This window comes from Gymnodraco acuticeps, unplaced genomic scaffold (assembly GCF_902827175.1).
Source record: "Gymnodraco acuticeps unplaced genomic scaffold, fGymAcu1.1, whole genome shotgun sequence".
Classification (NCBI taxonomy): domain Eukaryota; kingdom Metazoa; phylum Chordata; class Actinopteri; order Perciformes; family Bathydraconidae; genus Gymnodraco; species Gymnodraco acuticeps.
Genome location: NW_022989979.1, coordinates 2,535,888 through 2,563,774, shown reverse-complemented (window position 1 = coordinate 2,563,774; position 27,887 = coordinate 2,535,888). Strand labels below are relative to the sequence as shown.

The 27,887-nt window shown below is 38.7% G+C and overlaps 1 protein-coding gene across 1 annotated transcript in view; it reads right to left on the bottom strand.

The window, feature by feature from the left end:
* ctnna2 (catenin (cadherin-associated protein), alpha 2) overlaps positions 1-22,797 on the bottom strand; it is a 339,515-nt gene extending 316,718 nt beyond the window's left edge. The window contains exons 1-2 of the mRNA XM_034211748.1: positions 22,553-22,797; positions 1,114-1,220 (exon numbers count right to left, since the gene is read on the bottom strand). Of these exons, the coding sequence (XP_034067639.1) occupies positions 1,114-1,215 (102 nt within the window). The 5' untranslated portion in view covers positions 1,216-1,220; positions 22,553-22,797. The remainder of the gene's footprint in view (positions 1-1,113; positions 1,221-22,552) is intronic.
* Positions 22,798-27,887: the final 5,090 nt, after the last annotated feature.

Sequence of the window (27,887 nt, the reverse complement as noted above, 5' to 3'; positions counted from 1 at the left end):
AGTCAAATCGAATTATTTGTAAGTAGGTATATAAAGGTTTTGTGTGTTCAGATAAACCCAGAGACTTTAGCAATCCCTTGTTTCCAAAAAAAAAAGCAAACAAAAGTGGATACAAGCAGTGTATTGCCGTGGCAACAGGTATACAGCTGGCAACAAGTCCTCAATCAATACATACATTCTCTAGGGGACTGAAGAGTAAGCAGGCTGTGTTCTGAGTTCCAGACTGTGAGTAAATCTAGCCTTTCAAAATCTAAAAACCACAACTGTCAGAGGTTCAGTCATAACCTGCATGAAGCAGCTTTATGAAGACATCCTGGAGAAACAGGACAGTTGCCAAGGATGTCTTTCCAGAATAAACAGATACAGTCCCCCCTGGAGTCTGTGTTTATTTGACTAATGTAAGTAGGTCTGCTGGATTTTGTTGTGGGATTTCTGTGATAGTCCACATATGTTTACTATTACCGTAATAGTAGAAATTGGTTTATGTTTATGTCAGCAGTTAAAATAAACTTGCAAAGCACCCAGATTCAGTAACATTCAGACATATATGCAGAATTATAATCATAATCAGAATAATGTAAAACATACCGAACCCTACTGTAATTCACAGCCAAACAAAGTCAGTGACAATGGACCACAGTCTTTGGCACTAACCCAACAGAGCCTTTGCAACAAGCAGTATAGCAAAGGGATAAGCACAAAGTATGAATTGTGCTTTTTTCCTGACCAATGAAAAGTGTTTTGTTCATCAAAGTTTAAGCAATCAAAATGTAGAAGGCCTACAGATTGTAAACAATTCATTTAATAGTATCAGAAAATGTTAAATGAGGATTTGTCTCGTGTTAGTACATATTAAAAAATCGTAAACCTCTTTTAGTGAGTCAGTAGACTCCTGTTATCTTGTCTTAAAAACTAATCTGTAAATATAATGTATAATGTCCTTTATTGTTTTATGTTTCATGTGGAACCTATATGCTGCAGGTCTCCCTTGAAAAAGAGATCTATGATCTCAATGGGACCAATCTCGTTAAATAAAGGTTTGAAATGAAATGAAATCTCAAGTGCTTTGGCTACTCTTTTGTTGTACTTGCATCCCAGAGTAAATTGTTTTACCTGTGTGACCAGCGGCTCGAGAAGCCTCTCCACAGTCAGGGTGCGGATTTCAAGACTCTTGGGGTCCCATTTCAACAGGATGGGGGAGGTGGCGGTCGTCATGATCTCTGTTGGAAGCAAAAGCAGATCAATGGTTAGTGGATGGTTCGCTGTGAAAAGCTTTTAGCGCACAACGTAATCCCAAATTCCCTGCTGAGTCAGTACAGGCACTTGTGTTAAGAGGAGTTGTTAGAGGAACACTCTACGATACTGACGCCCAGGTTATAGAGTTATTAGATAAATCCTTTATAAGTAATGTCTATTGCAATGTTGAAAATCCATATATTCTAAGGTTTATTGTCATAACGCCAATATTCCATTTAAACATTGCGTTGTCCAAAATGTGGTCATGGTCTGAACTTGATAAACCAACTCTGCGGTTATGAAAAAAGTGTACTCAAAAGAATCAATCTACCACTCTGGCCGTTACTACTTTTTCACTTTTTTTTCATTTCTCATTACTAAACAAACAACCATTAACCTATCAGAAACTAGTATTCACAGAGTTTGTGCCAATACTTAATCCCCACAGAAAATCTAGTGATACCACAAAATATAATGAATCCCAGGCTAAAATAACTGCCTCAAAAACAATGTTTCTGTGGATGTCCAGTAACTGTTGATAGTAAGAACATCTTGGCATATTAAAAATAAAAATAAAACACTTCCAGGAAACAACAAAATAATGGCTGACCAGCTCTCTAACCTTATACTTCTGCAATTAGGTTTCTTAATTAAGTTTAGAATTGTAATGCAGGGCTTTGTCCATTTTAAAGTGGACTTCATTCTGTAAGCCAACAGCACATTCAGTAAAGTGTTATTGTGTTTCTACAATCAGCGAAGCTAGACGTCATTTAGTGGAGTTATGGCTTGGATTTGTCCACATTGCCAATTACTTTAAATAAATCAGGTACAAACAATGCATTGGAGTGCAGCCTTGCACTGTTAAATTGTCCAAATTAAGAAAACAGTTAAGAAAGGAGGTAAAAGTAAGCAAAAAACAAGAGAAAGGTTGCAGTTAAATAAGTAAGTAAGTAAACTTTATTCAACTTTATTTATACAGCACGCTTCTCAACACGGAAGTACAAAGTGCTTTACAGTACAGTACACAGGACACAATTCAAAGTACAACTATAAAATGTAGAATAAAAGGCATAAAACAACAGCAGGTAACACATAGGATAAAACACCAATGAAAGACAGCTAGTACTAACTCACATCCTCCGGCGCCCCAAAGGCCTGTCGGAAAAGGTGGGTCTTTAACTGCCCCTTAAAAATCTCTATTGAGGCAGAGGCTCTTAGTTTCTGGGGGACATTGTTCCAAAGCCTTGGGGCCACCGCCTCAAAGGCACGGTCCCCCTTAGTCTTTAGCCTGGTTCGGGGCACCCTTAGGAGGCCTTGCTCACAGGACCTCAGGGCCCGGGTTGTGCTGTGAGGGTGGATCAGGTCATTAATGTAGGCTGGGGCTTGGCCATGGACAGCTCTATATGTGAAGACCAATACTTTGAAATGGGTTCTGAGATGGACAGGGAGCCAGTGCAGGGCAGAAAGGATCGGAGTGATGTGGCATGTTTTTTTGGACCGAGTGAGTAATCTGGCTGCAGCATTTTTGGACCTGTTGTAACCGCTTTATTGATGTTTTATTGAGGCGGGAAAAAAGAGCATTGGAATAATCAAGCCGGGATGAAATAAAGGCATGGATAGCCATCTCCATTTCTGCGTTGGATAGAACCCCCCTGAGCTTGGCAATGTTTCTGAGATGGAAAAAACAGTTACGGGTCAGAAGTGTTATGTGTTTGTCTAGTAGCATAGACTGATCGAAAGTTACACCAAGGTTTTTTATGTTTGCCCTAACATTACCACTAAATGAACCCAGGTGGCTTGCTACCTTAGAGGCGATGCTATCAGCCGCTAAGATCAAGACTTCCGTTTTTGATGCATTGAGCTGTACTGTAGGAAGTTGCTTGACATCCACTCCTCAATTGCAGACAGACATGTGATCAGGGTGTTTAAATTCTCCATTTTGACGGGTTTGAAAGAGAAATATATCTGGATATCATCTGCATAGCAATGATACGAGACAATTTGACACCCTCAAATTGGCTAATTAAGCGGCCCAATGGAAGCATGTACAGGGCAAAAAGAAGGGGGGCTAAAACAGAACCCTGGGGCAGGCTCTAGTAAATAGGGGATAGGGGACTGCTGCGCGATGAGAACGGGCCCAACCACGAGGCAAACCACTGAGGTACGAGGCAAACCACTGGAGGGCAGACCCTGAGATGCCTATCCACTCCCTGAGTCTATCTAGCATGATGGCGTGGAGTTGGACTTATAAATTGAATCCGACAAATGTCGTAATGGCCACATCTCTAAGTAGTAAACAGCAAAACCAGAAATCAGATAAGTGAAAATACGCCCCCCTGAGATTGTACTGATTTATGCAACAGAAGTTTTAATCGCTCTTTAGACAATCCGCTTTTTAACATGGAATATTTCCTCATTAGTGTTTGGAAAACGTAAACTCAGTGGGGTTGTATTAGGTAAATGTGAGGACTGAACAGCTGGCAAGGGGGTAGCTGTCTGTTTTATTGTGACGATGTGTTTCTACAGTAAGCATTTTCACAATGAGCCAGCTGGGAATGGCTCAGTCTACTGCCAATGCCAATGAGGCAAAGGGGAGTACAGAATGTGAATAAGAATGACAGATCTGGGCCAATACTACACACAGTTGGTTACAAATTGACGAAAAGCAGGAAATTGGGCAGCCTGGATATGAATGAAACAACCAGGACATTAAACTTATCTGAAAAGAGCATGGACCTTTCGATAAAAAACTGTAAATGATCAGGCCCGCACATACAGTAAGGTGGAGTCATTACATTTAGTTCCCGCAAGGAAATCTGGACAGGAACATTGAATCAGGAAATGTGCGTCTGTCAACTTATCAATCCGTCAAGTGACAGAACCTGAAGGAATAATGGATGTAATTTCTCTGTTCTGACATTTTCAAAATGGAACATAGTGAGTGGTAGAGAGGTGTTGCTACGTGTTAAAGTGGTTCAGCCTTGATTTGCTTTTGAAAAACCTGATAAACCTGAACACTTGCAAAATGGAGCTATAAAAAAATAGCATCTCAAATGTGAGGATTTGCTTTTTCCAGAGGATTTGCTCCGTTTGAAATCATTAACTTCAAGGTTCAAGGCTTGTATTTGTCATACGTACAATAAGCTACAGTGTAGTTATGTAGATGAAAATCTTAGGTCACAATGGAACTCCACTAACAGTGCTACACAATAAAACAGAAAAAATAGTGAAATAGTGCAATAAGAGTGATAACAAGTGATCATACATATACTTGACATGACCTATGAATAATTTGAACGTTTTGTATGAACCTTTGTCAATGTGAAGTTATACATGTATTAATCAAAAATGATTGTCACATTAATCAATAAGGGAACATTCATTAGATGCCCTCTTCATAAAGTCTGTGTTGACACTGATTCTTTTGAATGCTGGTGTAGCATATTTGTTAAGAGTCAGAATGTAACCTATGTAGGAAAGGTTTGCTGACACTTTCCGATCGAAACACAAATGCTGTTTTCATTACAAAAGGGGCTCAGCTGAATGACAGCTGACCAAAAGCAAAGAATGCAAATCACAGCGCACAACACAGTCAGTGCCAGGGAGAGTGAATGTTCTAGTAACTCATGTGATGAGTTTACTGTTGGTGGAGATCTCTATAAATGTCATGAGTGTGTTTCTAATGCAGCCACAGTATTTTCAAACTACATCTTTAAAATATGCAATATAACAAAACAAAACAAACGCTAATGTTGACAGCAATAAGCAGCATGGCTACAACTGCTTCCTGCATTTTATAAAATGCAGCGAGGGAAGGTTTTGGCAGAATGTAATGATGTAGATTACCAAGTGGAAGCAGATTCATTGTTAAACAGCAACATTCAGTAATAAAATGAAAACACACAAGTCCCCGATTCATAAATAATAGGAGTTTGCAGTCATTACACAGTGCTGTCAATAAAACAAAGAATGAGTTATGTTGTGGTTATCTTGGTGGACAATGTGCATTCTATCAAACTGTTTATTGGCTTTGTGTTCTAAACAGCTAGCACTGGAAATACTATCAACACATTCACAAACGAAGGAGAATCGTACGACAGTGAAACGGGGGCAAAGTCTGTCCTTTTTATAGATTACGTGTGTGTGTGTGTGTGTGTGTGTGTGTGTGCGTGCGTGCGTGCGTGCGTGCGTGCGTGCGTGCGTGCGTGCGTGCGTGCGTGCGTGCGTGCGTGCGTGCGTGCGACTGACAAATGATCAGAGCGAAAGAAGGCAGGGAGGAATACAAAATAATTAATTTACTTTATGAGGAAAATAAAATTCCAAAACTGATGAAGCGAGACCAGAACATATTTTACGACTGTTCCTTTCTGCTCCGGGACAGGCTTTTGGTGAAGGATGGTGACGTTTCAGAAGGTTCAGAGTAATACAACACACAGGGAGAAATATTGCCTATCTGCTAGAACTTAAGGATTTATTATAAATACAATAAAAGTGTGGAAAAAGTATGTTGAGTCCAACAACAGCTCTATTTGGCTGGTTGCAGTCACAGCTTCTGTATCTTACCAATCTAAGTAGCTATCAGTGTTCATAAAAATGAAACACAGCCTAATGTAGTGTGAACTTTATTTTACACTAGTAACTTCGACAATATGCATCATTGCATTTTCTTGAGAGGTGTTTCCAATATCCTCCCCGCCTCATAAAGGCCCTGTCAAATGAAACACAGCGCACACTGCTCTTTGCAGTCTCCTAGGTTCCCTTGAATTCCATGAACAATATATAATAATAATAATAATAGCTTCGATTTCTATAGCGCCTTTCAGGGGACCCAAGGTCGCTTCACAAGTAATAGTGCAAAGACAAACATAACAAAACAAAAGACAGACAAACAGAACAACAGATCGATTTAGGGGCCGAAAGCCTTGGCATGAAGTACTATACAAAAAGGAGCATTTTACAGGTTCATTGCCTTGCCAGTTTTGTTTAGTTTCAGACCTTGAAAGCATTGTTCCCTCTGCTCAATGTATCACTTTCCTGCAAATACTGTCTTTGCTTTGTGCTTTGTGTTTTGAAAAATAAATATTGTAGTCGTACTTCATTAATTTGTCTCCCTACTTAAGATGCATTCCTCTATTTACCGATAAAGAAAAATAAAGTGCAATAATTCCCATTCAAGACATTAAGAAAGACAAAGCGATAGTAAGACAAATATAAATATTGTGTAGGATAACAAACTGATAAAGATTATATATCTCACTGCATACGTTCTTCAATCATCCTGTAATAACTAAAACAAGAAAGAGTCAGGCATAATGATGAAACTATGAACATTGTATAAAGATGTGATGCAGTAAAGTGTATCCTTCAAGACAAGAGCAGCTAAAATATGCACATAAAATAAAAACATCTTGATTAAGGCCATGATGTTGTTGCTCATGTGAGTTATTGACTGGAAACGCTTTGTGATGGAATAACCACACAGATGGACGGCCAGATGCTCCGTGGTTATCACCGCAGGCTAGTGTTTATGTACGTATCACTCACTTACTTTAGAGGGTTCACTCCGGGTCCCTAAGTTATCCCCCCCACCACCTAAAGCCATCTAATGGAAGTGAGGTTGATTGGAAACTATGTATCGGCTCTCTTTATACTGTAGTTGTGAAGAAGTGAGTATTTTAGTGCAAATAACTGTAGTCCAGCATTTTCACCTTCAATTTGTACCATACTAAATGGATCAGACGGCATAAACTGAACACTGATTGTGTTTTAGATGCACTTTAAAAGCACAATACAAAAACAGACATGAATTGGCTTTTACAAACTAAGTGCTGACAAACCACACAACCAAAGCAGACAGAAAAACACAATCCTCACAATGCAGTAACGGGCTGATATACACGACTGTATTGGCAAACTGCATTTATGTTCTACCTTAAACTAGTGATGGATGATAAATGAACAATGGTAATCAAAAATGTAAGCAAATATGTTGAATGCTTGAGTTGAGAAGAGTCAAATATTAACATATGGTGTATGGCCTAATTGTTGCGACTTTGAGTGTTTTCGTCAAAACTATTTGTTTAATCTAATATTAGAAGAATATTAAATTACAGTAATTCAACTGTGAATTCAGAAAGAAGAACATGAGTGGGAACTGAGAGGACAAGGTAGTGTACATGGAGGCTGAGAGCACCGTGACAAATATTTGACATCCTGTCCCTCCTGACTGGCTTCAAGCGGTGGCCTCAATGTAGGAGAGGAAACAATGGCCTCTGTGGTGAGCTCACTCCATGCTGCTTTTTCCCCGTGTCAGCTCATTTGTCACCTAATGGAGGGTCGTCTTGATACTGTTTGTTTTTTCATTGCCCATTAAACAATATTATTACCTTAGCTTCTGCTTGTGTCAGCTCTTCTCTGAAATAATGCTGATGACACGGCAGAGAGACAACTGCTAACGGTTGTAAAGTAATTACCTCAAGTGACCAGGGGCCTCATTTATAAAGCCTTGCGTAGGATTGACGTGGGAAGGTTGCTTACGTAGGACAAAGCAAATAAATACGCACCGACACTTTCCAATTCATAAAAGACTGCGTACCGGCGCAGGACTTGCGTACGGCACATCCTACGCCGGTTTCCCTTTATAAATCACAATCAACTCGAAATCCCATATTTGCCTACAAGTCAACGAAATGCCCATTAATTCATTCATTTTTACTGACTTTATGAAGAAGATCGCAGGAAATGACGACAGAACAGCTAAAAAAGACATCTCACACCGTGTCAGATGTGGGTTATTTTGGGGAGGTCGAGATAAATCATATTGTTTGGTGGATGCCGTTTGAACCAGAGTAGCAGCATGGAGGTCGGATCGTCACCAAAATAAATAAATAAGTGGTCCGAAAAAGGTTAATGATAAAAACAATACACATACATGTAGCCTAACCTCAGGCAGTGTGTTTGTACCGGGGACAGGAGACACCCCCTTGATGAGAAACTAAGAAATGATCGGGGAATCCCTCCGGAGTGGAGTCATGACGACTGGATCTGAATTATTGTTTTGTATTTGGTGGTTTGTGTTCCAGCTGTCGATCAGCAACTATATATCCATAATCCACCAGTTAAAGGAAATACAACTAATGTGTTGTGTTATATTAGTTTCCATACCTCCTGTGTTTTACCAGCGACTTATCAAGTCTTGGCAAACGGCATAAAACACGATTAAACATGATAGTATATAAAACCATGCTCGTATCTACAACTTATAGAAATGCAAAACGGCGTCAGTTTACACGTAATTCTGTCCTCCTGCTTACCGCATCATTTATGAGAAAACATTTCATAACATTAACACAACATATTCGAGGTGGTTTTAAATAACATTTCCGTATTTATTTATTTATTTCTCCACGTTATGTTTTTGTGTGCACTGAGGAGTCGCAAACAGGCGTTTGTTTAATCATTTTAAGATTGGCTTTAATCAATGTTTGAAAATGAATTCTTCATATGATAAATGAGAGGTAACATTTTGTTTATGGTATTATTTCCACATATTTCTCTCCATTCTTCCTTCTGCCAACGCGGTGTCGCAGTTTCTCGTCTCTCCCGTTTTTGTGCTTAGTGCGTACGCATGGGTTAGAGTTTGCGTGGAGGACCGCACATTTTCCCGTCAAGTTAGTATTTTATAAATCGCAAACATTGCGTAGAAACTGGCGTACGCCATCTTTTTAGCGCATATCCCTTTATAAATGAGGCCCCAGGTGTTGACTGAGATGTGTGTGCGGGAGGGTTTTACATGTTCGCTTATACATCAAGACACGCAGTTGCTTTAGATGAAATTTAAACAATCAGTGACTGTTTACTCATGGTTTTACTTATTCAATTTAAGCTATTCATTGCCGTAAACAAAAAAGAGTAGTTAAAAACAATATTGGCAATTTACAAGCTATTAAGCAACTAAGCCATCCAAAGACAAATCACAATAGAGAAGTGTGCATCCCTGTTCATGGATTAAAGATAATCACTTCTCTGCACTGTTTACTACTACACGGTGTTCAGACTCCTGATTACAGAAAGCTGAAGTCAGATGATCATCAGAGCCTCTCAACAAATCAGGTAAACATAGTGCTGGCAGTGAAGCGGGACATTCTGCTGAGTCACAGCTTTGTTTGTATGTCTGTATTGATTGAGCACCTGTTATACAGAGATACTCCATCCAGCCGTCTATTGGAGATACAAAGAAACACAAACAAACAAATGGCATTGACTAGAAACTATTCAACACTGTCGGGCCGACTAACACACACAGAAAGCCCTGCTGTTTTACCACATGTGGTGCCTGTGGTGCTGTACTACAGTTAAACATGATTATTGAAGGCCTGCTGGTTTAAAAATTAAATGGTTTAATATACATGTATAAACATTTGTCATATATCAATGATTATATGACAAACTATTTATTCGCAAAAATACCTTAAGTTTAGTATAGTTGTTACCTAATGTTTCACATTTAATATAAAAAGGAAAAACTAGCAGCTTCCCCTCTGTTTTAAATAAACTCATCCTACCAAATAAATCCCAATAGAGACATCATTCCTTCTGCTACATTAATATAATCACATTATACAAGAGGAAACCACCTATGCATGATTTTATAAAGGTCAGCAAACAACTCACATATTATTGCAAATATTTGTTTTACATAATGTACACAAGGTCTAAAACCTCTCGCATACAGTTGATGTAAACTCTAAACTCCCCTCTGTATTTGGCTTTTAACGTGTTTTAACCTCGACAGATACAGAAGGTGACCTGTCCAGGCTGTACGCTGTCTCTCGCCCAGTGCATGATGGGTAAGGTTGCAGCGCCCCTACAGCCATGAAAATAATAGGCAGATGGGACTGGCAGGATAATCACACGCTTTAGAATTCACCAAATGTTACTGGCTTTAGATCCACTGAAAAATCTGACAAGACATCTAGAAACATGTGAGATCAAATCTGTTCAAACTCAACTACAGTAGTTGAATAGTGACAGCCCTAGTGTTCTCCATAAAACATGAATGCCTTGACCAAAGAGCAGTGGCGGTTCTAGGCCAATTTTACTGGGGGGGGGGCAGGTTGGGGCCAGTTATTTCATGAGAGGGGCACAATAAAAGCGGGTTAAAAAGACAAAGACAGTATAAGGTAATTGTGTTAAATAAACATAAAATACAGTAATTGGTATTTGTTTTAGTATATGTAAGTGACAATTTAATGAAAAAGCGGTATTTGCTTTTATATAAGGTAATGAACAGTTTAATCTCCATTGTACATCCAGGTCTCTGATTTGATTTAGTTCCAATAAATCGTAATATTGTAACCTTTTTTTTGGAGGGGCGCCACAGGGGGGTCACTGGCCCCGATGCCTCCCCCCCCCTAAAACCGCCCCCTGCCAAAAAGCAGAATTGTCTGTGTGTATTTTGATACAGTGTTAGATTTCTGTTAGACCTAGAAGTAAAGCTGCCTGTCACATAACAGGTAGTCACACCCTACAGTATGTGAAGTCAGTGAATCAACTGCCCTTCATGCATAGGTGAACCTTCACATGTAATCATGAATGAGGTAAACTGTCATGACTTATTCTCATGTACACTTTGGGTTGATAAATCACCTTTTTAATGCTATGTGATTTCAATTTGCTCACTATTCCTAAATGTATACATCATCTGGTGTTCTCGGAGTCAAAATCAAGAGCCCCTTTTCTCCAAGTCCATGTTGGCATGGATTAACTCCACTGCCTTGAATGAATTAACAAATGAGGTTAATACATGATAAGCATTCAGGGAGCCGTGGAATAAGGTCAAACTAATGGCTAAACAGACAGGGTTAAGTCTAGTCTAGTAGACTCATGTTTATTGACATTAAGCTACGATGCATCAGACAATAAAGTAACCATTTTATGCATTAAATATATATCTTTGTAATACCATCATAGTTCATAAGTTAAGCAGAAAGCTCCTTTAAGGTTAAATGTTTGCATAGGAATGCTTTTGCTGCTCAGCAAAGCAGATTTTAATAACGAAAACAATCCAAATTCAACAAAATACTGAGCACAAAAAAAGAACATTAGGATTGAGACCTTGCTAATAGTTTGCTTTTAAAACTCAAATGGAAAATAACATATTATAAAGCTTAGGTGTCAGATGTCTAGTTTCAAGTTGTTTCACTAGAATATGAGGGTTAAGTGTCCTTAAAATGTTATATGGGTTTTCAGAGAGACAGAACTATCTTTCTCTGAATATGCTTAACCCTGGAGTTTTGAAAATGCATGCGTATTTGTCACAGATCAAAATATTCAAAAGTTGAAACTCTGCTTGCACTGCATAAAATGGGAATTAGAGCTTCTTCACCATATGACACTAACTTTGTGAATACAATCCCTGTCATTTGTCATTATTCAAAGTTAATATGCCGACACTGCATTGACCCAGATTCAGAGCGGCGTTAAGCAGTAGACACAGTTGTGAGGGAGTCTCTGAAAGCAGAAGTCAGGGCTCAACCTGCCGTATCGCTGCTGTGCAGAGCCGTGCTCTCAGAGCGGCCAAAACAGGCAGATCAAAGTAGAGCACAACCTGTGAAATTCTCAAAGCAGTCAAGTTCTCTTCAGGATTCCACAACCTTCTTTAAAAATGTAATGCCCATGGCAAAGTTGAATCAATATTGTGTAACCATGTCTCCTGAAAACACATGCCACTAATTTGCTGGGAGATGTTCTTAAAAATCCTATATCAGGACACCTCAACAAAGTTTTATAAATATACATAGCTATTGCTGAAAACTACTGTCAGTCAAATTAACCCTTATCTGAAGTATATTCTGTACGACTTTGGTTACACTTCGTGAAATATGCAATGTGTTTTTTTTCCTGATAACAGGTATCATTCTTAAGTAAAGCTCAAAGAGTATGTGGGGGAACAGGTGATATTTATACCACATGCTCATTCATGCCTCTTACATCTGCATCTTGTTTTTTAAACAACATTTTGGGTCTCATGTATAGCAAAACATTTAAGACCAAATGTCCTCTTGTTTTTGTTGCTATCGATTCATTTCTGGGATGCACCTGTGTTTTCTTTTGTTAGGCTCTAATTTAAGAAAACAGAACATTTCACGAGTAGTCGAGATCACTCCAAAACATTTTGTTTATTTACAATCCACGAGTGGAGCAAAAATGATGCTTGTAAAAAACATACAGTTTTGTTCATCTTGCTGCAGTTTTTAAATGGACCAGCACAACAGACCTTCAGCAATGTAATATTATTTTGTAATAGTACAAACCATTATGAGTTTTTTTTAAGATTTAGTATTTGTCATACAACATCAATGTCTTCACACTGTGAATAAGTTAACCTCGAAACAAACTACACTCCTCCAGTACATTCCATGGTGGAGTGTACTGGAGGGATGTGGCACTGAAAGCGTATGGTGGGTTATGGTGGGTTATGGTGGGTTATGGTGGGTTATGGTGGGTTATGGTGGGTTATGGTGGGTTGGGTACTTCACAATTCATTTCCAAGATTCCCTCTAAAACGCATGACTCTTCCTTCTTCCCTTTGAGGACTGTTAAGGTCAAAGCAGAGGGGAAGACAGGTTTCCACTGTAGTCACATCTTTGAGCCAAACTGCACGACAAGATTCACAACCTTTGGAGAATATTTTCAAATGCTCTACCACTAATTTAATTCACAGAGATTAGTAGCAGCAGCAGGCTGTTGAAGGTACCATGTGGAGTCTTTATCTAATACACAATGGAGCAAGGTTTAGGTGTGTTCCTTTTCTAATGTTCATGCGCACAAGTGTTCTACTAATTTAAACTTAGTGACAGGGACATGCCAACAAACGTAGCAATGCACCAAAAAAAGATAAAGAACAACACTAGTAGTAGCAAGTAAGCATGCATGTAAACAATGAAGGGTTTAATATATCAAATAGGCTTGGCTTGAGGAAGGACCAAGAGAACACACAGTGCATTTTTGGTGAGAACACTAAAAAGAAACATACATAATGTGTGTTTATAAGAGAACACAACAGAGCATCTTAAATCAAGTGAAATCTACATGTTGGTTATCTTAACAAAATCCATCACATATATTGATGTCAATCCATCCTGTAAAGTAATTTCCCTTTAATCAAGTTGTGCTATTATGCTTTTCCTATAATTAAAACTAGTCCTTTTCAAACAGTGATTTGACATCTGTTTGATTAATGACATTGATGCAACACGAATTTAAAAACGTTCCATTCTGAACTCTGGCCGCCGCAACCTTTTTTGTTGCACTTTGTTAAGTCAAATAGCTTTTTAGAGCTATTCCACACAGATGTTGTGATAGATTGTCAATGCATTTGCAATTAGTCAGAATGGGACAATGTATCATGTGACCTAGCTCTGCAGCTCCGCTGTCAATGCAGAGGACAACGCTCAGCTTTGATTTGAAAGAGGGAACACATGTTTCTTTGATAACTACAGGATTACCATTTGTTACAATGGAAAGACGACAGAATTGCTATAATCTTGAACTATAGGCAGTGATTTATAACACTCACTAAAGTCTCACACTGAATCTGTAAGGAACTACAGTACAAGTCCCGGGTCTAACATTTGCGTATTGTATCACAGTAAAGTCATAGGGTAACCAAACTAATGTCTTGAAATGAACCCATGAACGTTTTTTTATAAATATAGCAAACCAAGGTTGGATACAGATTTAGTATCCCACATCAGACATGGTCATTAATGTACATGTTGCAATCTAGCACAGTTTCTAGTCATTTCTGCATGCACAAAATACATTAACTAGGCTGTGTTTCAGGGCTGGTCAAGTCATGAGAAACTCAGCACGGTAAGCACTAATAATTGCAATAATAGCTCAAGATACAACTAAACTAACAATTGTTCATGCATTATTTGTTTCTCCTGAGAAAGATCTAAAAGAAAACACCTATAGTTCCTGGTTTAAGAGCTGCTATCTGCCATCTATGATTTCTTTGAGCAGTGATTTGTGGGTTAATAATGAATAACTGCGAGTGACTTTTAGAGATGTAGACAGGAGTATACAAAGAAGCCAACTACACAAACACATGAGGATAACTTCTGAGAAAAGGGAGAAAACCCCAGATGTCAAATGCTAGAAGTGGCCCCTGGTCAGCATATAGATCAGTGGTTCCCAACCTGGGGGGCGCGGCCCCCTTGGGGGGGCGCCAAAGATTGCAGGGGGCGTGCCAGGCCTCAGATGATTTGAGGCCAAATATCATATTTAGAAAAAAAATGTATACATAATTTTGTAACGCAATACATGATTAACTAAAAGCCTTGTCTCTAGATTACAATAAAATATAAAAAATAATTGATTAATTAATTTGAATAAAAATTCAAGTTAGTAGCTATTATAAGCATAAAAAGTAAAGTGTCCAAACCAGGCTTTTCTGGATAAGCGCATGTTTAAAACATAGTCATTGTCCATGCCAGTTGCTCCGATCAGATCGGTCTCCTTCATTTTGTAGATTATTTACGACTTTTGAATCCACATAAACACATCGGCAAAATCCGGTTTACTTTGAGCATGTGTTTTAAACAGTTTAATCCCTTTGTGAATTGTTTCCACTTGCGCTGTCCTTTCATTTCTTCATACAGCGGGAATCCAAATGAATAAATCCTGAGTCCAATAACCATCAAAGTCACTCCAATAGCGCTCCTTAATTACGCTTTCATCCTCCTTTAACAAAATACTTCACATTCACCCAGTTTGTGACAGTAGTTGTAGCTTTTTTGAGACTTTTAAACTTTATTACCGTTGTTTTACGCGCCCATCCCCCCCCCACCCCTCCTTGTGTGTGTGTGTGTGGAGGGGGAGGGGGCGCAACTTCCAACAGGAGTCATTTTGGGGGGCTCTTGGGAAAAAAGGTTGGGAACCACTGCTATAGATGATCTGTAACAGAATGAAAAAAGCACTCATCTAACAATAGAAAAGTGAATGCACCAAGACAGAGCACACACTGAGTGGGGGAGGAGCTGAACCAAGACATGGGGCTGTCCAAGACTGGTCCCAGATGTAGCAGATGGTGGGGGTGGACAGGGAGTGAGCAGAAGTGAGGCCTCAAAAGGACAGAGCAACCAAGAGGATGGGACACTTGAATGGCCTCTGGTGAGACGGATTCGTTTTTTGATAGAATCAAAACAATAAGGGGTGCTCAGCGGAGGATAGAAACATAGCAGAAGCAGAGAGGGAGGATTCTAGTACCATAAGTGTGTTGACATGACCTTTTGTAACTAGAAAAACAGATCGTGCTAGTGGGAATCACACAGAATGTTTGCACACAAATTATACAAGGCTCACCAAACTGCAGTGGTTAAGCAAATTAATGTATGCCCACGCTACATCTATAGAATTCAGCAGAAGCCTGTTTCTATGGACGAGTGCCTCACCTCCACACTCATGACAGAATCTAGTTTGCTGTGGCCTTGACCGATGGACGGTTGGCACTACATCCACACTTGTTCTCTTTGTAACCTAACTAAAGTCTCAAAGTAGAAACTTATAATTTCAATTGAGTTAGAATAAAAGACTGGAATAATAATATTTATCTGGCTGCAACTTACAAAGTATGTATCTAATATATCATATTCCAATCACTTGTATATAGATTTCAATATTTTATTGTTGTATTTACTTGCACTATTTTTTCAGTTTTTCAGTTTTATTGTGGAGCACTGTTGGTGGAGCCTGTGACCTAAGATTTTCATCGACATAACTACACTGTAGCTATGACTAATAAAACCCTTGAACCTTGAACTCAAGAAAAAACTGTTTGTTTACAAATGAAAACAAGTTAATGTTAGTAGCTAACTGAAGGCAGGATCAGTTGGTTACATGTGAGGCTAAGTGTCAGGGGTTATTTCTTCCTATCTCCAGCAAGCGTTAAATCCACATTATTATTACTTAGGAAGCCTATTTTTGATTAAAAATACAATAGTATGTACAGCTTACGAATGTAAATCTTTGATACATTTCCATCATTTTTGACTGCTTCACAGAATCAATGTATTCTATGAAAGTGTCTTACCATGACCACCAGATTCAACATGCAGCCTTTGTACTCACAGAGAAGGCATCCTAGTCCGCATATATAACATGAATTTTAAGAGTGAACCATAGCCAGCTGTAAAAATGAAGAAATGATCCACATTATCTGGACTCATTATTAGAGTAGCTGAGGTGGATCTGCCTGTACTTGTGAAGAAAGGCTTTTTTGTCACTTTATACCCTCAGAACTGACGGGGCCACCGGCGAACAAAAGAAAGAGACTATTAACTATTCAGTCTTGTCAAAATCAATATGTTTTCCCCAGAGAAGGTGACATCTGTGGGAGGCTAGGGGGAGAATCATTAAGAGTAGAGAACATCCTGGCAGCAGCTTGGCATCACATTCCAGTTACAACATCTCAATGAGAAATGTGTTGTTGCTCACCGAGAAATGTTACTTGGTCTGTTCTTAGGAGATATTAAGTACTTTTGTTTTCTCTCCATGAGTTTCTCAATGATCGGCTAAAACCTTTTCATAGGTAATTGCAGCAGTTAAATAAAGTTTTTATCAAAGAAAAATGTGTATTGTGTAAAGGGAATTGTTTGGTTTCCATGCTTAGTTAGTTTGAAGATTTCCAACCACAACTTATTTAAAGGTTATACTGTTTTTCATCAATATATTATAGGTCTCAGATATATATAAAACATCTCTCTGAAGTGTTTGGCTCCAAACACCAAACAGATTGTGCATTGTAGCATCCCATAATCCCCTCTGTTTCAGCCCTGTTTCAAAAGAGCTGATTCTGTGTCTGTTAAATTAGAGATGAAAATAAGGAGCCACTCCCCACGCCCCTCTGAGAGATATTTGGTTAAAAAGAAAACAATGGTGCTCTAGGGGGAGATTCAGGTGATAAGGGAGGGGGTGTTACCTTGGTTGATTATTGGCTAATGGTTACACAAGCCAAAACAATCGTTATGACATCATAAAGTGGCCAAAATCTGATCAGCTCATTTTCAGACAGGTTTTGATAGAAATGGAGCAGGACCAAAAGAGAGTGAATCTTTTTTTCCTGACACTTTCAGAATGTCTTTACACAGAGGGGACACATGTTGATGTATAAAAGACATGAAAAGGTGGATTTTGCATAATAGGTGACCTTTAATAGGTGAGTCTACTGCATGTTGCCAAGATGCTTTGCTCCCAAGACCTTACTGTATGTCCTCTTAACATTAAATAAATATGGTCCAAACTTCTAAAATCAACACATCTGATACCCTAATCATCCAATGAGCCTAAACATATTTGAACTGCAGTGAGCCCATGGCTTTTTAAATTGGGTCTAATCAACCAGTATCTAATACTTTAACGCAGTAACAAAAGGCTGGGTTAAAGGGTGGACATGCCTGAGGACGTTTTTAGAGAACAATCTTTCTCACAGCAGACATGTGTGTGACAGGTGTTACTAATAACACTAACAAGGGCTTTGCTCTATTCATTTGTTCCAGTGAGAGGTGACATTGAGCCAGCCTGCACAATAACAGGAAGCTGACATCCAAAGAGCTACATGGCATGCAGCCATCATTAATGTCATTAACAGCTGGGCATTTCTCACTGTGACGAGTGAGTTGCGTTTGTGAACATGTTTGTTCGATGACAGTATGCTCTCACTCTGCACTAATACAAACTCAGATATGCAGTATTATAAAAAGACACTTTTAAAACAGGGAAAATAAAAATGTTAACGGGTAACTTTTGAAAAAAGTCTATGTCGAGAAAATGTTTAATGATAAAGCTATATATTATTATAAAAACATTTCTTTCACTGAGAAGTATTTAATATTACATTCTGTTTCATATTATTCCAGCTTACATCTACATTTTACTTGCACCTTTGTTTCAATCGCACTATTTTTCACTATTGTTCTTATCGTTTTGTAATGTCTTGTACGAGGTATAGTGTACAGTGTATGTTGGAGGAGCCTGGGACTTCATATTCTCATAGCCAACAACTACTTGTTCATAGTTACATGCACACTGAAGGACTAAAAGGCTGCAAATCAACAAAAGCTACATTGCTACGGAGAAAGTCAACTTACCATAAGAAATGTAATAAATACAAAAGAAAACAAGGCATAAGCTTATTTTAAGCCTAAGGTCTTGTTTAATACTTTAAAACTTTAGGCGCCATCATCAAGTTAAAAACAAATGTATTAAAAGCCACCCTGCACAATAAAACATTTGCATGTCTGTAAGGCAACATTTGTTTTTAGGGCAGGACTCCAACAACTATGGACAACACTGTTAACAATGTAGCTCCAAACTGAGAAATAACTGAGCTGCATGAGACAATACCATTTGGTTAAATTCTCCATAGATATTCAAAATTGTGATGACGCAAGGGGTGCACTTTATTTATTATTCTATTAGCTTTATAAGATAATAAGAGAAATGCCAGCCCAACTTCTGATGACTCTGCAACGATTTGTCAGCAGTTTCTTGAAGAATTATCCAACCACATTCACCCACAGTGAAACGGGAGGATGGGTAGATTGTTTTAAACATGCTATAACAACTTTCATTGTAACAGCTCATTTGCCAGGCATTGTGGGTGTGGTCTCAGCGAAATAGACTTGAAAATAACTTAAGAGAATAACCTTGTTCTTTCTTGCTGCACCAAACTGCTGCTGACAAAATACTTTCAAGCATCGCTGGATCATCTTCTTTATTGCCCCCTTTAGTGCCCTTTTCTTTTTCTGTGCGCCTTTATAGTAGCCTACAGAGTGGGATATTATGAAGAGATAAAGAAGTGAATATTGCCAATCTGGCAAATGGATATGTAAAATGCTGTTATATCTGCTTAGTAATTAACTGTCCCCAGTAACCAAAAATACTTAAATTCCTTTCAAAGAAATATGTACTAAGCTCTAAACCTGATGGAAATAGTTGCTGTCAGCTAAATGCAGTTCCACATTTCAGCATACAAACCCTGGGGTTAGAAGAGTTCAAATTGATTTGGTAGACAAAAGCGCTACAACTATTGATTGTTCTGTGTTGTTTATTTTTGCCTCATCTCTCATCTCTTAAACAGTATCAAACATTTGTTTCTGGTGCTGGTATGAGAGGCCCGCGAGGAGAGGCAATCCTGCTCCAGTGAGCCGGGCTACCATGGCTACCTTGAAGCTGCACCTCAGCACAACAACAGGGGGTTCCACGGTGGTCAGCCAATAGCGCTTCCTCTCCCAGGCGACGGAGAACACAATGCACTCCGGGCTGCCATTGATTGCATAGTGTCACCCATAAATTAGGGCTTCCTTATCCACAGTAACAGAACCAGGCTACACTGCAAATTGTGTTTAGTAACTGAGGCAAAACATTCAGAAAATGACATACAGGTGGCTGTCAAGCTTTGTCATTTGGTGTTATTGAGTGAGTAATAGGGAATAACAAATAGGCTACAAAGCAGCTGAAAACAATTGTGTTTTAGTATGAATTACACTAGACTGCTCAATGAGGGATACATTGCTTTGATACCAGCTTGGTCAAATGTGTTACCTTTGTGTTAGGTATTATTCTATAAAAGTGATAAAAGAAAACAGCAATTATTAAGTGTCATTTTTCTATGAAGCATGCTAAAACATGTTTTTAAAAGTCTCACACAACAGCATAATCATAACTAAGGATGTAGAAAAAATATACTAGATGTTAAAAAAATAAGCCCTGTGTTAAAGATTGACTTAAGCAGGTGGTTGACAGTGCTACACATATGAAGTCATTTCCCAAAGGACAGTGAGGCTGTGTCCATGCTTGGCAGTAGGGCTGTGCAATTAATCATATTTTAATCTCGATTACGATGTTGGCTTGCAACGATTACGAAAACAACGTAATCGAAATAAAACAATTATTGCATACTGCAGTGCAATGTCTCTAGCGTACAGTAACTTTCACTAACATCAAGCCGGAGCCTCTTAGTTACCAAAATAAGAGTACTGCGTGTAGCAGTATAATTAAACATCACAGGTTGTGAGTGACATTAGTTATCATATGTATATGTTTAGTAGCTTGTGGAAGTGCGCTCCAAAATATTTGTTGATCTTCTTCATTGGTATTTATTATTTTGATATTATTTATTTAAATGTAGATATAAATGTATAATTTATTTTATATTGGTTTTTCAGTTGAATTATACTTAAACTTCAAAGTAATCAACTGTTAAAAACATACTGTTCAAATTATTATAATTTATTTTTTAAAGTTCAATAAATGGGTGTTTTCAAAGTCAATGAATAATCGAATTTAATAATCGTGATATCAATATTGACCAACATAATTGTGATTATGATTTTTGACATAATCGAGCAGCCCTACTTGGCAGTCTGGGATCAACGCTCTTGTAGGAGATTTACAATTCTTGTGAGGCAAAATGACAGCAACTATAATTGTAGTCTGCCACATCGAAGGGCAGATGATGTTAGAATGAAAAGCAGGTAACTCATTGAGGACAGATAAATTGTTAATTAATTACAACAATGAAAATCCTCAGAAAATAAATTGACAAAAAATCTAAGCATATAAAGTATTTTTAAGCAGAAAAAGCAAACAATGGCCGGTCCCACCTTCCTCAGATGTGTGGATTGGCCGCATTGCCAATCTTTGTATTTATTATTGTTGTAAAAATGTTTTGTATCTTCTTGGACTCTGGGAAATATTGTTTGTGCATTAGAAACTATGTTGTGAGAATGTATATTCTTAATAGATTTACTTAAAATGTAATTACAACAATTATATTACAAATTAATTGAATATGAAAATCCACAATAATTAAAGCAGTTGACTTAAAATAATTATCCTGCCCAAATGACAATTTGTTCTTTCTTTTCTAAAACTCAAAAAACACGGAACACTAAACAACAAAGTAAATTATTGTCACTAATATATATATATATATTTATTTATACAATCATTTTAGCCTTAGCCGGATGTCCCTATTTCTGGCATGTCACTGTAAACATATGGGGGAAAACACACAGCCTTGACAGTGAGTCCAAGCATGCCTCCTTGCAAAAGTTCAAATTCTAAATACAGCCAAATATGACCCTATAGAGACATCTGAGACCCCATATCTCAAGTTACAGGAAAAGAATGTGGCTCAATGCACAGAGTCACAGAAGCGTGGGTCCCGCCTGCTGCACTGTACTGTTGAATGCAGAGTGCACAAATGCACACCTCAACACGAACACACATACAGTACAAACTATATTGAGGATTTTCAAATGTATGATGACAATTCAGCTAATAAATAGCAAAACATAAAAAGAACAATCTGAAAACGTGCTGCAGTGTGTATCAAACAAGGCAGAAATCAGTGCTGGAGCTAACTCTGAATGCACAGTATCTGCCTTACTGTTTCAATGAGGGCCAGTTGGCACTTTTAATTGCATCACTTCAATGAGCTGTGTGACTTAATTGCTGTCATTATTAAAAGAGATAGACTTGACTATGCTCTGTTAGACTTGCAGAGTGAGGCAAAGCAAGGCTGTGTGCCTCTCTACTTAAAACCCCTGAGTCAACCACAAAGACGCAATAAATAATTCAATTTTTTTTGCAAAAGATTAACTTTTAAGTCATGGGGCAGAGTGATGAATTCATTTAAACCGTGCGTAAGAATGCCAATCAAACAAAGAGGTACAATTATTAAACAAAGACATTCAAGAGGTTTGCAAACACACGAAGGGAAGAAGCTAAACGATGAGTGAAGAAATGTAAGGATATCCAGTTCCCAAACGATTGAACAGCCGTCAATGCAGATATGGGACAGTTATTTTAGAAGCATTAAAGTGGCCGGTGTCAGTTAGCTTAGCCACTGCACTAGCATAGCAGCCTAGCTTGTCTCTGCCCGACATCCCCTCACATATCAGTCGGAGCAGCCTTTCAGCACTGGGCTCCCTGGATAGCAGTACTCGGAGTGCGGTGTGGATAACGTTAGCAGAGTGGGCGACACTGAGATTTTGGCTAAACAGGCTAGCCCAGCTCAGCACATAAACACCATGTCAGCATGTGAGCACTAAAGTATTTCGGTGCGGGTATTTATTTACACCGCCAACCAGCACAATGATGAATGAAAAGTCGGACCTCGCCTAGGCTAATGTTAGCAGCACAACGGGTCAGTCAGTGCAGCAGCGGAGTGTAATGCTACACAGCTGCTAGCAAAAAATCTTCCACTTGGAAAAACCACAGCATGTAACTAACTAACGCTACGCACCTTTAACCGTAGGAGATGTCACTCTCTGCAGGTCCACAAACTGTGTACAGCGCCTGGTCTCACTGAGTAATCCCAAAAAAATGGTGTCCTCCTGTTCAGTTAACCCAAGGCGAACCGTGGATATCGACTCGATCCGGACGCTTTCCTCAATCTTGTGGTGCTGAATCTGAGCTACACGCTTCTGTCGAAGTCTCGGAAATGCCTCCTCCCACGACTGCCTGCAAAATAATGACCCCTCCCAGCGCCCCAACTAAAACAACAGAGTAGGCAGGTGCAAATGATGGTGCGCTTGTAACGGGAAGCCTTGCAATATAGTGAGCCGTGTGGTAGGCTCCAGGGCTGGCAAATCAGGAGCTTTGTCAGGAGTCTCCGTCGTTGACGCATGCGTGGTTCATAGTGTGAGGATGCGCCCTTTCCAGTGAATACATTGTGATTTCTGAGCTTTGACATGTTCTGGAGGGGAGGGTGCCGATTATAGTTTGAGTAATACTAATCACAATATAACATTAAGCCTACTAATAAATGTGTGTTATACTATAATAGATTGAGCCAGATACCATATGAACTTTCAGAAATGTTCACGGTATAACAGCATGTGTCAATTTGGTGTGATGGGAACATTAAAGTTTGAATATGTACAGAATGGTGAAAATGTGCTGTGACAGCTAGAGATGGACACATTTTAGAGTTAAAAGTGCTGTGTGAATGGTGTTATTATTCTTTTTAAATTTGCTTTATATAATAATTATTTGAGACCCTTATCTCGGGTTACAGATAATTAGTACCATAATTACTTGAAATGGGCTAAGAATCTGATCAAATTCAAAACATTGTTTTTATTAAAAGGCCAATTCTAAAACATATTTTTTCAATGTGATATTGCAAATGTAAAATATATACTGTGGTCATTATTAAAAGTTGTACAATATACAGCCTTAATAAAATATCTCAGCTTTACTAACCGGAATTCAATCAAATGTATTACCCAGTTCATTTACTACCCATTTCAAACACTGTTTTTTTTTTTAAAAAGCAATTTCAAATAGAGTTTGTGGAAAGATGAGTATCATTGCTCACCTATTACAAAGTTATAAAGTCCACAAAACTTAAAATTAGACATCAGAATGTCCACTGAGAACATGTGTGTATGTGTTAGGTATATCACAACATATTTACTGATGCTGAAAATAGTGCAAAATGCTCTCCAGGAAACTCAATGAGGAAGAAAAATAGCATTGGGTAATTAACTTACTAATTATCTCATCAACATGTGAGCTCACAGGAAAGGCTTAGACAGGAGACACACGTTATTTTCAAGCATATTCTGTTGAATTGGAGGACAATTACACGGTCTGAAATGAGCAAGTAATCATTAAAAGCCTCAGAGAAGTTTTGTCTCCCAAGGAAATTGGATTGCACGGACTTTCAGCCAACACATTAGGTCACATTAGGCTGCTGAATTTAATGGACATTTGAAGCTGTGCAGCTGTGACAGATGAACTCTTGTTGAACATTAACAATCTTTTCGGGAATCAGGTTACATTAAAAATATTCACACAGGTTCAAGACTGTAAAAGGAAAGGATGTGGAGGTTTCAAAGTGGATAATCACATCTTTATAAAAGCAAAAAGTAAAACCAGGGCAGTCTAAAAGTGATGATTAATAATGGTAATGGTGAGAAAACATATAAACCCAGTTTGCGCATTGCCTTCAGTCCCAGCATTTTCTATTTCTGTCTGCTTATTTCCTTGCTTGGTAGAGGAAAAGTGCAGTAACAGCAGCCCTTTGTCTCCCATCTGCTCGTGTTTTTAGTGTGTGGCAGAAATCCAGCACAAAATGTTAGCAAGCTATTCTTCATCTGTCAGTTAGGGGACCGTGACTTACTGTAGTGAGTTGTCTCCCAGTGTATCCCAGCCTTGCACTATCTGGTTCACTGGCCTGATCCATCTGGAGCAAAGTTACACTGGGAATACATCTTTGAGTTTGAAGAGTTGTCAGCTACTTTATTTTATTTAGATCAAGGGAAGCAGCAGAATGCGGTACAAGATAAGCCCCTTTTTGATTGTGAAACTCCACAGCACCACGGTTAGATTCCCTGGGAGATTTTAGCACGCATCTCCTAATTCAGTGTGTTTGTACTACAATATACAAGCGTACAGTACATGTGTTTGCTTATGAATACACACATACCCAATTACAAGTGCAGTCGGTTACATAAAACCCCATCTGTTTCAAACACATACACACATTCCTTCAGTGTCCAGCTGGGCCCTCCCCTCCACCCAGAGGAAAGGCACTCCAGGGACTGCAATCAGAAAATGTCCCTGGACTGGCTTCTACCGCTCTCTTAACATAATGAGGTCATCACTACACCCAACCTCGGGAGATGAATAATAAGGTTTTGCATTCTCTTGGTCCTCAAACCCTGACAGTTTATCCTGTGATTAGAAGAGATGTGAATGCCGAGGATAGGAAAGAAGGGTTGGGACTGCAGATTTTGAAAACTGCCATTGTAAGTTAAAATCTCTAGAGGAGAATAGTTTTGGTTTTTCTGGGTCTTGTAATCCCTCCATTGCGACATAAGAGTCATTTTCATCTGTTAAAAAAACAGCAGTCAAAAGTCATTTTCACACGCATGAAACATGAATGCCCATGGACAAAGTCATTCTGAATGTCCTTGCAACCAAAACCATTACCACCTTAAGTAGCGTTACGTTTCACCCTGACGATAATGAAGGCTATATACTGCACCTTATTCCCATTGTATAAACTTGGTGTAATAAATCAGAAGAGGCCCTTACCTATAACACAAAGAGAACATTATTCATACGGAAAAATAGTACACAACTGCAGATTATGCATATAATCTATTTAAAAAGTTAAGCTATGAGAAAACCCTTCAATTAATTATGTTGATCCTTCATACTGCATTCAAGAAAAGGACACATTGTACTTTTCAAGATTGTCTTAAACTCTAGATTGTATAAAATATGGACAACGGTTCCATAATGTCCCGAAAAGATTGTTGAAGAGCCTTTTGGAACTCCTGCAGCTCCTTGACGCCATCTTGTCAGTGACACAACTGTCTTACCATTGAAAATGAGGAGGGCCCAGGTGACAACAGCATAGAGCAAGCAGTTAGCGACCAGAGATGGACCTACCTTTCATTAAAACCGCCATGCCTCTTATAATGCCTCAATTTAACCCTATTGTAATTCAAATGGGTGAGATATATGAAAAATCACAGAATAGTTTTTTACCAGTTTGTCTATAGTGTCTCTGAAGATTGAAATGGTTTTGTAGCCACTCAAAAAGGCAAATTGATCAACTGCAGTTTTGTGCACATCTGCATAGGTTTCACTGCTCAGGCACTGAGGTTGTGGCTTGTCTAAATCACACAGTGAGTCTCCAAAGATGTTTCCCTCGCACATATTTCGTCATCCAATGAGTTGCAATCACAGCAGCAATCATTATTCATATCTTGCTCATTATAATCATCCTGCCATCAACATAAATGTACCACTTGGTCTGGGTTAAAAGTGTTCAACCACAATCTAGATAGATGTTAAAAGAGGAAATCAATCTTGTTCAATGTGACAATCAGATAATATATCTCAATAGGTCCACAGTTTTGTGTCGGATTGCCTTTAAAATTCAGAGCAAGAGTGAAAGTGATTACATTTAAATAAGAACCCCACATACTACATGGTGATTTGAGTAGGACTATGCTCACAATTACCAATGGGCTTTCAATCAGGGACACTAAAATGAAGAATTCATTTAATATTAGAAATGATAGACTTGTAGTCTAACTGTGTTGCCTTGTTTTTTAATATCCCTTTGATACATTACAATAAAAACTGTTGTTCAACATAATATACTCTATTTTTGCTGACAGCCACTGTTGCAACATACAGTCATGAATTAAATATTGTTCATGATTTAATACATGAGATGAAATTACTCATTTAGACAACTGTCAGAAGTGATTTATTATTTGGTATATTTATGGATATTTGTATTATTTGGAGAGTGTGTGAAGTCATTTCACAATGTGCACAGGTACGATCATGAGAGGAATCTATACTTCAATCACACACCATTACCTTTCTTTACAGCTGATATTACTGCGGCTCTGATGCATATGATGCTAAAGGAAATGAATGTTACCCTCTTATGTTGCCGCTACAATACCCATGCTAAAGAAAGTTACAAGGACGTGATGGTTGTGTAGCTTGTGACTGTGTCGTTTTTCGTCTTTCTAGAGCTGCGAAGTATAATAATGCCTTGCCACTTATCTAAGGAAATGCTTGAAGGGACAGTTTCTACTCCAGTTGGAAAAGCAGTTATGTTTGTGAAACGTACTGTGCAGTACTCTATGCTCTGAGGGAAGAGATGGCATATTTGTGATAATGTTGACCTTTTTGCTTCGCCCAGCAATAGCTTTGTTTGCATCCAAGGTTGTTAACTTGTGCTGACTAGATAAGCATGTGTGGAATCTTCCAGAGACGCATACGTTACGATGGGATTTAATATGAGAATGAAACAACATCTGCCTGTCATTGTGTCTGTGTGTCTGTGAATTATAGGCTTGCATCGCAAACACAACCCTCAGAGAACAGAGTAGTGCCATCTGTTTGGATTTATACAAGAATATATTTTGAATTTTAAGATAAAATGATCACATGGCTTTTCAAACTATTTCTAGACAGGAAGTGCAAACTAATTCATATCATGAGATGATCATGGTTTAACTTGAAATATTAGTGTATATTAGGGACGGGCGGCGCAGTGGTCTGTGCATCTGATCATCAGATCAAGGGGGGTGCTGGGGAACTCCAGTTCGAAACCCGTTCCTGCCGCCACTGCGTCAGGCCGTTGTGTCCTTGGGCAAGACACTTCACCCGGATTTGCTCCTGTGGGTAATGTCCACAGTACATGTATGATATCAATGTGTACTTGTAAAAGCGCCTCGATGACTTCGAGGCGTGAAGATGGACGGTGTGGCGCAGTGCGCTGTGCAATGATCATCAGAACAAGGGGTGAAACCCGCCGCTGCTGCATCTGTAAAGCCGTAGTGTCCTTGGGCAAGACACTTCACCTGAACTTGCTCCTGTGGGTATTGTCCACAGTGACCATTGCATGTATAAAACATATGTGTAATGTGTATTTGTAAAGCGCTTTGAGCATCTGGAAAAGCGCTATAATAAATGTAAGGAATTATTATTATATTAAAGCAACCTTCATACAAAGGTATGTGCACTGTATTCCAGCGTACCTTCAGGTCGAACAAGGTAAACAGAGGTCTATTTCACTTCTTGGGACTTTCCCAGCT